This window comes from Ictalurus furcatus, chromosome 17 (genome assembly GCF_023375685.1).
Source record: "Ictalurus furcatus strain D&B chromosome 17, Billie_1.0, whole genome shotgun sequence".
Classification (NCBI taxonomy): Eukaryota; Metazoa; Chordata; class Actinopteri; order Siluriformes; family Ictaluridae; genus Ictalurus; species Ictalurus furcatus.
Window position 1 is genome coordinate 14,704,751 of NC_071271.1, and position 11,242 is coordinate 14,715,992.

Sequence of the window (11,242 nt, forward strand, 5' to 3'; positions counted from 1 at the left end):
TGTGCAGTTAGAGAAAACAGGCATGTAAAATGTGCCAGTACTCTCCTAACTAGAGTAAAGGTATGTAGTTATGAGAGTGAAGAATGTAAGTCTTGACTGCTAACAAGTCCTACAAAGGGGTCCCTTATAATTGTTATGGTTATAATGGTTATTGTTCTTGTTAAAATAATGAAACATTGAATAGGCATGGAACAACAAAACAGTATTTTATTAGTATGTTTCATTAGTAGTACTTTTCATATACAGTAGTAGTACATATTAAAATTTGCAGCTTTAGAACTGGGCACCCCTGCTGTCTAGGGACAAATATAGAACATAACACATGAACATTCTAATAACAGTTAAACAGTATGTAGTACACCACCACCACCACCACCTTTCTATTTGAATATCCTTTATCCATCTAAGAATGCAGATGGTTAAAAAATAATTCTTATATGGAATATTAGGAATACACTGTGTATTCAGGTGCCATTTTATACGTATACAGATGTCAACATTCACACTTGGCTTATCATCTGAAATTCCTTTTCACATTTTGAGACCTTTTAAAAACACTTACATTAATGCTCCCAAAAATTATTAACCTATACATATTGCAACCTATACATACACACTTGTCAGAACCTGTCTTTTACACTTTTCCATCTCTGTTTTCTCAGGATTTCTAGGCATTCAAATCTGCAGGTCTTATGAGATCCCTTCATGACAAACAAGTTAAGTACTGCCTGCCATTTCCCATAACTGGTTTTATTTTGATAATCCACATCAAATGTTTAATTGTAAACATAAATATATTAATAATATATACTGTGTGATATTTAGTTTGTAAAGAAACCATTGTGCTACAGCAATTTTGACTAATGTAATTCTGCATCAATGATTTCAGGGGCCATTGAATGTATTTGGAATGTTTTACAACTGGGGAAATTTAAATGTACTTTGTACTTTGTAGGATATAAATATATTTTGTTATTTTTCTGCTCATCTAAGTAAGATCAATTACATTGTCTGCATTTGTCTTAAGTTTGGTAAAGCAAACATTTATCTTAAAAAATGGCACAGGTTATTTTATGTTGCTTATACAGATCTGATATTCAGTCTTTAATATTCAGGAAGCAATCCAAACATCACCAACTCGAAAATATAGAGAAGAGAAGCAAATATTTCTACTTTAAATAAAAATGTTTTTTAAAAGCTGTCTTTACCTTTGACAACCGTATACCATACATAATAGGATTAACAATTGGTGGACAAATCACAAAATATACTGAAATTATCACACGCAACACAGGATGCATGTGTATCTTATCAAATCTACTTGAGAAAATCTCAAATGAACAGCCAAGAGAGAAATTTAAGAGCGAAACAAGGTGTGGTGCACAGGTGCTCATGGCCTTATGAGTAGTCTCTACAGAGGATTTTAAGCAAACTCTCAAAATCTTCATGTATGAATATAAAATAAGCATTAACGGAAGAACTATAGTGACTATGGCACCAATTATACCATAAATGTTATTCACAAGGGTGTCAGAGCAAGCAAGTTTCACAAGAAGATAGTTGTCACACAACACTTTCTCTATAACATTTGCACATAACTCTAAACGTAAACTTAAAAAAATGTTTATGATGAATTTTAAAAAAGATACAACCCAAACCATTACAATCAACATGCACACCCTATTACAAGTTATTATATTGTTATATAGTAAAGGATAACAGATAGCCATATATCTGTCATAAGACATAATTGCTAAAGTTCCAAATTCCACAGATGCATATGTGTACAGACAAAATATCTGTACATAACAAGAAGCAATTGTAACTTCATAGGATGCAGTTAATATATTGGTTAAAATAAAGGGGAAAAATGCAGCACTGCCATATAATTCATTAAGAGACAAACAACAAAGCAAAATATACATGGGTTCATGTAGAGATCTCTCTACACAAATTACACCAGTAAGTAATGAATTTGCTAATATGATTGTTATGTACAATATTATTGAAAGAGCAAAGTAAATGTATTTAGTCTGTCCTACCTCAAAGTAGCCAGTCAGTATAATAGTAGTGAAATGTGTTGAGTTTACCATGATCCTTTTTGAAGATTAAATTATACAGGTAAGTAAAGTAGACTAAATTTAATTGTAAAATGAGACTGTAAAAATTTCCAGTGATCTGACAATTGAAAATATAGATATTTACATATATATGCATCATACATAGTATTGAGTATGCATATCTACTTATCTTACAAATGTGTTTCTTTTAGACTGATGAACGCTGTAGTTAACTGTAGGCATCAGTAGCAAGGTTGAATTTTTCCTTAGGCATTCATGTCACCAGTGTCAGTGGTGTCAGAGTTCTTTAAAGTTGCAAATAGACAGGCAGTTATTTATAAACAACAAGACAGTGATTTGAGCATGTTTAAGCATTTGCTAAAGGCTGTTTTTATATATATATATATATATATATATATATATATATATATATATATATATATATATATATATATATATTATTTGCATATATATTTTGCACATAAGCTTGATGTCTATCACACAGAGACAAATAGGTTATCAGGGATCAATACAGTTATGCATAATTAATCAAAATTAATCAAAACAGACAAACTTAGGAACACAGAATGTGTGTATGTGAATTACCAGAAAGTATTATAATTACTTACTTTAAAACTTAGGCCTAAATGGATCACTGTGTACAAACATTCCTTTGAACTAAACAAATAAAAGCTGGTAAGAAGCACATATTAATGGCTGAGTTTGATGTGTTGCTACAGTATGAAATCACCTATATTTATGGTGTGGGAAAGAGTGATGGGTGTTATTTGCCACAGAGTCTAGGGATTTCTTCATTGCCTGCTTTTCAGTTACTGGACTACATCCCCTGTAAATTCATGGTTCAAATCCTAACCTACAGGAACCTGTTTGCTTCTCTGTTCTGATGTTAGATATGAGCAATTTCCAGTGTTATGGATATGACACTTGCATTCAAAACTTGAAGTATAAATTCTCATAGAATCTATTTATTATCAGTATTTTGGATCATCTTTTTATATTTTCCTAAACCCCTGATGATAGAGTCCAGACATCAGAAAAATGTCAGTGTATACACATTTTCTATTTTAGATGAGGGAAATATACCTGCATTACGGAAGTGACAAAAAAGGACATGAGTTTTTGGGAGACGACATACTTTGTAGGAATTCTGTGAATTAAAATGCACAAACCAGAAGTATTAATACAAACCGAATGGAGAAGGGTTGCCCCATAGAACAAAATTTTCATTTTCGCATTTATGAGGAAAAAATATTGTTATGGATGTGACATCTCTCTGTTATGGACATGACAGTTCTGAAAGCAGAACTTACCTGACTATGGAAAAGCATATCAAATGCTAAAATGCTATTTAAAGCATAAAATGATTTAAAAAAAAAAAAAAAAGAAAAAAAAAACTACTTTAAAATACACCTCTAGTGGGTATTTAAACCACCAAACTTTGACCTCTGACATCAGTCTGACATCAGTAAGGCAGCACAATTGGAAATCAATTAGAACTGAAATCATGGTACTGCAAGTGGTTATGGATTATTTAAAACTATAGCCAGTGTTCACAGCATCTCTGCTGCTATTTAGGTATAACCAGTGTGTCATTCAACACTCAATTTAGAGACCATAAATTTGGTGTGTGCTTAGACACCAAAAGGTACAGAATTGCTTGCTAGGTACATTAGCAGCTATATTAAATGTTTATCATATCAGAGTTCAAATTGCTGGTTTCCCTCACAGTCCAAAGACATGCAGGTCAGGTGAATTTGAGACACTAAATTGCCCGTAGTTGTGAGTGCAAGTGTGAATTTGTGTATGTCTGTGTTATCCCTGTGATGGACTGGCCATCTGTCCAGGGTATTTCCCTGCCTACAGCCCGAGACGCTGGGATAGGTTCCAGCATCAACGTGACCCTACATATTATAAGCAGTGTGGAGAATGGATGGATGGATTGATGCATGGAGTTCAAATTGCATTAATGTGTCAGAATATCACAGTATTATTTTTTTTGTCAAAATAATCGTTTGCAGCCAGTTTGCACGGTTCAATTGTCAACCAAGAGCCAAAATAATCACAGTATTATGGTTTGTGCCAAATGATTGGTAGTAATAGGGGTGCAACCTGACCCAGGCAAGTTTTTCTTTAGCTTAGAGTAATTCTCCACTTCGAGCAGTTTGTCACTACGTAACTGAACGTCAGTAAAAGAAGACCGCAATGTAGTAATTTTGTATCTTCAGTGAATGGAGTGTTAGATTTTATCTTCAGTATATGGAGGCAAGACCAATCAGACAGGGTTTACAGGGAAATATATGTTGGATAAACATGGCAATTTCTTTACAATTTCTATTACAGCACATTAATGCAGTAAAATACAGACCGAAATGGACAACTTAAAGTACACCTATCATGCTTTTTCAGATATTACCTTTCATGTAGTGTGTTATACAGCTGTTTGTGAATGTAAAGTCTGCAAAGTTTGGGGTTGGAAATGGGGTGGGATTTGTGATTTCCAGTACAATATCATTTCTCTTTTTTCAAACTGTTCACACACACAAAACATTTTCAGTACACACATACAAACCACAGCACTGATATGCATACAAGCACCCCCACACAATTATAGCTGCATCATTTATTCACTTGGTCTGCAGTGCTCTATAATACAGCAGAATCAGAAAAAAGGAAAAGCATATACAGGTGCATCTCAAAAAATTAGAAGTTCGTGGAAAGGTTTTTCTGTAATTTAATTTAAAAAAGTGGAACTTTCATATATTCTAGATTCATACACACAGTGAAATATTTTAAGCCTTTTTTTTCCCTTTTAATCTTGATTATTATGGCTTACAGCTCATTGAAATCAAAAATCCAGTATTTCAAAATATTAGAATAAATAATTTATAATTCAGAAATGTATTATAAATGTACAGTGACCAGATGTATGTTTGGAGGAGTAAAGAACACTGTACCAAATGTTAAGCATTATGCTCTGGGGCTGTTTTGCTGCCAGTGGAACACACATCAAAGCTGGTTATGGAATGAAAAAAGCAGGCTAACATTAAGCTTTTGGAATGGCCTTCCCAAAGTCCTGATCTCAACCCTAGAAAAAATTTGTGGACTGTGTTTAAAGTCAAGTCATGGCCAGGAAACCAACAAATGTCATTGAACTTTACCAATTCTGCCAAGAAGAGTGGTCAAATATCCAACCATAATTCTGCCAGAAGCTGATGATGGCTACCAAAAGCATCTGCTCGAGGTTAAACTTGCTAAGGGACATTCAACTAAATATTAGGTGTGCTGTATGTATATTTGTGACCCTGTATTTTGACCTTGTGTTTACTACAGAAAGCTACAAATAAATGAAAACTTGTACAATCATTCTGCCCCAGAAAAAGTAGCTTAGTGGTTAAGACATTGGGCTACTAAGCTACTGCCTAGTGAGGTCATGAATTCAAATCCCAGCACCACCAAGCCACCACTGTTAGGCCGTTGAGCAAAGCCCTTAACTGCTCAGATATATTAATGAAATAAATTTAAGTCGCTCTGGCTAAGGGTTTTTGCCAAGTGCCATAAATGAAAATAATGTTCATGATGAGCATATGTAAATTTGCAACTGTAAGTGATTGTGTTCACATGAACACTTGGCGAGACCTGCATTTTGACATGATTTGTGTGTATTTATTAGACCGTCTAAGCATAATAAGCCACTAAAGAGAACTCAATTCAGCACTCACACGATGAGGCAGCTTTCTGTGAGCGCACTTCATGTGTGACACGGAAACATTAATTAATTTCTTGTTATCTTAATTTTATGCTGACATCCCACCCTGCAAAAACTATATGTACTATATATACATTGAGACTGCCAACAAATTAAAATTTTAAATTTTTGTAAATTTTGTATGTGTGTATATATATATATATATATATATATATATATATATATATATATATATATATATATATATATATATATATATATAATATACACACACAAAATTATTATTATTTTTTATTTTAATTTGTTGGCAGTCTCAGTGCTAAATGTGACATTAAAATATGTACTTGATATTATATTCAACTCATTTAGTCATTTTTAAAAATTCTATTACATAACTTTAAGCAAGTCTATAGGAGGTTTGGCCTCATCATGTAGGACATCAAAAGAGTAGCTCCTTAGCACCTAGCCAGCTACTTTAAATAACGTTCGTTATGCTAATGAACAAATGACACCTGTTAAACTCACCTCAACATGTCTTTTACAACCATTTAACCCACCCTGCACAATCGAAAAGTTGCTACTGAAAACTTGCAAAACTTGTTATTTTTTACACCTATGAAGCAGGGGTACAGTTTAGTGTAGTCTGGGGTAAAGTGCATTTTGTATTTTCTTTTTCTTTTTGGACACTCTCCCATGGTGCTGCATAACACTATAGTGATACTAAACTACAGTGGTACACTGAACTGATGGATGAACTGAAGAGAGAGAGAGAGGTTGACTTTAAAGCCTACCCACAGAGAAAACGGACAGGTCTAGCTAGCAGAAAGAGAGACTAATCAGGATATACGCTCTCTGTCACTCTCTCGCTCGAACTTCCGGCAGAGGTGGGATGTTTGTTTATGTTGTTATTATTTTTTTTTTTAATCTTTCTTTTCATGTTATACATGATGCGGACTCGACTGTACTCTGAAAAAATTCCGAGTCCAAAATGTCCAAGTTTTTTGGATACAATATTACTGTCTTTTGTGTGCCCCTGTTAATTTAAATGATAAAATTAAATTAAACAATTTCATCCAACTTTATACCTAATTTTAAAGTGTGTTTATATGTTATACAGAGACATGAAAGATAAATCCTTCTATTATTACTGAGCTGTTGTTGTGAGTACTTCTGCATGCTCTACAGTAATCATGTTTTCTGTTATATATACTTATTTTTGTAAATGCTTTAGTGGTAATTAGATAACAATATTTTACTATCCACACCAGCATTTGCTTTTACTTTATTATAATTTATTGTAAACTTGTAAAGCAATGGGCTGTTTACATCATAGGTACTTCCCTATGGCTTTATCAGGCTAATCATTTGTTTGTTCTTGTTCTGGCCACAGAGAATTCACATTGCTAAGCTTCAAAAACAAGTGGACTCGGGAGAACAATAAGATATAGTGGACTAATTATCGGTTGCTTAATGTGAAACGACAGACATGTTTATTAAGCCTATTTATTTGTGTTTTTATCAGTTTATGATAATAAATAGTCTGACACTCCCATTCAAACTTAAATGTTAGCCATTTTCCATTTTCAATCCATGAACAAAAATACCCATGATATACATTCAATAAAATTACATTGTCACTTATGTTATATATCACATGTTATAGTATCACAATATTAAGTAATATTATTTAAGAAATGCCATTGTATTTTGTATACTTTCATTCATGCTAATTTCCTTCACAGTTCCCTCAAGAGTGACAAAATTAAGCGGCTTGTGGTTTGCTTGACTGCATGGCCAGTGGGACTTAATTATATGAGCTCTAATTGCAAAACATGTTAAAGACTGGACCCACACCAAGGAATTTTGTACACTGTTCCTTGGGGATAAATGGCTTAAATTGTTTTGATAGGTTTCAGGGTGGACTGTTTTGTAGTGTGTAACAAAACATGTTTATCTGTGCTGTTTGACATGACATGGGGATACTAGAGAGCTTTTATCTGCAGTAAATGGTGCTTGCATTAGTACACCTAGGTTAAGATGAAATGTGGTGAAGGCAGGCTGCTTCAGCAGGTGGCCAGAAGGCCAAACACAGCCCTTTACACTGTTTCAAATGGCCTGTCAGGCTCCTGCTAATGAACATAATAAAAAAAATAAAGACATCAATACTAAAACACTGAAGAGCCAAGGTGGACTTGCCATAACCTCCTAACCATGCCAGAAGCGAGCAAGGTTTAAGTTTTCATGTAGGCAGGACAAGCAAAACTCTTTGCCAAGAAAAGAGAGTGATTGTGAATTGCTCCATGCTCAAACAATGAGGAAAATGCAGTATATTGTTATTTTCTATATCTATATTTTGTGTTGCTAAGTTTACAGGGGAAAAGTTGAACAAAGCCATAATCCCTAAACTGCTCAGTTCTATCCGCTTTAAATTTAAGGCTGTTGCAGACCATTTGTCTTTACATTTGTAATACTGCAAACTTTCTTTTGACAACTGTTCTTATGATGTGACTGAAGGCTCTTATAAAATATTTACTAGTCACATTTAAAAACATGTTTAACCTAGACTAGCTATTATTGAATGTTCTTATACTTGTTTTTATTACATACATTACATAGGGGTATTTTGCTTTTTTCATTCATCTTCATTTAGAGCATCTCGGGAACATTGGGCATGAGGTGGGATTACACACTGAATGTAATCACACTGGCACAATATTTCACGCAAAGGGGCAATTTAGAATAACCAATCCACCTACCAACCAGGATAAAAATGTATGGATGGATGGATGGATGGATGGCTGGACGGACGAATTAATTAATTAATATTTTCTACATTATGTATTCTTTTAGATAGTAGGTCAAGCCTTAATCACAGTTTTACTTACATCACAACTGTGGTCAATGTGTTAGTTTCAATGGGCTCACCGATGTGACTAATTAAAATGAACAACAATTAACTACAGTTTGTCTTTATATTTAAGGGTACCATTGGGAGATGGTGGACACAGAGCTCATCTTGGTTTAATGAACTAGGGAAACACTTGAGAAACTGGAAAAAAAATAATAATGATATGTATCAAACATGTTTCACGAAGTTTTATTTTCATTTTGGGACAAAGGGAATTAATTGAGTTATGTGTACAGACTTTGGATCTCTGATAAATGCAACATTGAAATCTAATGTTTGCAGACCCATTTGTGTTTAGGCATTTCTTTTAAAACATATTTTCCAACCAGTCCTATCTATTGTAATGAGATTCTTGCATTGTGCTTGTATAACCCCTGGCAAAAATTCTGGAATCACCACACGTAAAGGATGCTCACCTGGCTTTCTTACTTCGTACCAAATAAACAAATCACAGATATGACAAAACAAATTTTGTTTAATAGCTGAACATTCTGGCTTTTCCAAACTGCAATGGGCAAAGCACCTTTGATTATGAGAACAATTTTTTAATTGACCATTTTTCCTACTGGTTTCATGTATCTTACATTACTTGTTGCACTTCCTTCGCTCACTGTGTGCATCTTCTTAAAGGGGGCTCTGTCGTGAGTCTTTCTGTCTTTGATTCATTGTTGTGCTGTCATCTTCAGTTGTCTGAGCAGCATTTCTGTTGCTTCTTGTTTAGTGGCTTGATCAAAAAAGCGATCTTTATACCCTTGGTCCAAGATTGTTGGCAAGAAGTACAAAGGCTTGGTGTATACGTTGTTAAAACGCTGCTTCACAGCCTCCAGTAGGGTCATTTTTGCCATCTTCACCCCAGTATCTGTGCTAAGAGTCCGGCTCAGTAAACGTTTCAGAGCCTCAACAGAGGGAATCACGTCTGAAGTAGCTGCCGTGCGTGAACTTATTTCTCTCATCAGTTCTTTGTAAGGCAAAAGGAGTGTTATTGCATTTTAATAAGGCCCCACTGATATGCGCTGAATGATCCGGAAAGCTCGTATTCTACACCATATGCACTTGTTCTTCTGTGCTAACAAACTCGACATCATATAATATGTACTGTTCCATCGTGTCGGAGTGTCTTGTTGGAGCATCTTTTTTGACAATCCTAGCTCTGTCTGTATCTGCTGAGTCGGGAAATGGTGAGCTGAGAATGTTTCACGTGTCCGACTATCTTTCTGCCTATCTCCACACAGTTAGAGATGCTGCGCTGGCTCAGAACTCCTTTGTTTACGGTTAACTGAGTATGAGCCATGCAACTAAAACTGTTCAAACCACAATCTTCCATGGCCTTAACCATATTTCGGGCATTATCTCAAAGGACAACATGCACCATATCTTTCATTATGTTCCAATGAACTAACATGCTCTCAAGTGCACATGCTCGGGCAGCGTTGGTGTGAGAGCCTGAATATTCTTGAGCATGCAGCATCTCAAAGATTTCCTTAATCCACTTAGCAGTGGACTCAACATACTCACTGGACTCATGTTGGAGCTCCATATGTCAGTAGTAAAACTCCATATCTCAGTAGTAAACCTTATATCAATTACATTTTTGTTACATTTTTGCTCAAAAGTGCATGGATATATGGTGTTGCTTCATTGAATAAAGCGGGAAGCAAAACATCAGTGAAGTACCCTCGGCTAGGGAGGCAGTAGCGGGGTTCAATAAATTCAATTAGCCAACAAAATCCATGGTCCTCAACAATGCTGAAAGGTTGGTCATCAAGTGCAATCATTTCCATAACTTTGCATGTGATTGCTTTTGCTATGGCCTTTGTTGTACTGGCTTAACGCTGGTAATGGCTACCGCTGTTTGTTTGGCAGTTACTTTTGTCTGATATTCTTTCTAAATTTCGGGATGGCGGAACTTCAGATGACTTATTACATTAGTTGTATTGAAGTTTTTTGTTCTACTGCCTCCTTACATTATATCACATTGGCAAGTGTTGCAATGTGCAATTCTGATGTCCTCTTTTTTTACCATGAAAAACTCCCACACAGCCAACATTGCGTCTTCTCTCTAGCATGAACTCTTCTAAAGCACGTGTAGTCTGCTGTGTGTCACGTCATGCGGAAGGCACCAATCAAAATCCTCATGGCAAGTAGTGTGCATCTGAAGTGGTTCAACCAAAGGAAATAATCCATAATTTAACGGCTTTAATATATCGACCTAATTTTCTTATCGGACCAATAACAATGACATTAAAAATGAACATTTATCGTTTGATTTCGATATGGCCGCCGGTATATTGTGCACCCCTACACTCTTTGTTCTGTGACAAGATGCATTATCATCTTGAAAAATTACATCTTCATCACCAAACCTATTTTCTATCGATGGAATGAGAAAAGTGTCCAAAATTTCAATGTACACCTGTGCATTGACTGTTGAGGTCTCCCCTGGTCCTTTACCTGACATGCAACCCCATATCATAAATGAGTGGAGAAATTTGATTGCTTTCTTCAGGCAGTCATCTTTATATGTTTCATTAGAATGGCACCAGAAAA

At 35.0% G+C, this 11,242-nt stretch overlaps 1 protein-coding gene across 1 annotated transcript; it reads right to left on the reverse strand.

Moving 5' to 3' along the window:
* Positions 1-924: 924 nt before the first annotated feature.
* On the reverse strand, positions 925-2,093 carry LOC128621428 (olfactory receptor 142-like). The gene has a single exon (XM_053647186.1). The coding sequence runs from the start codon at positions 2,091-2,093 to the stop codon at positions 1,170-1,172; it is 924 nt and encodes a 307-aa protein (XP_053503161.1). The 3' UTR covers positions 925-1,169.
* Positions 2,094-11,242: the final 9,149 nt, after the last annotated feature.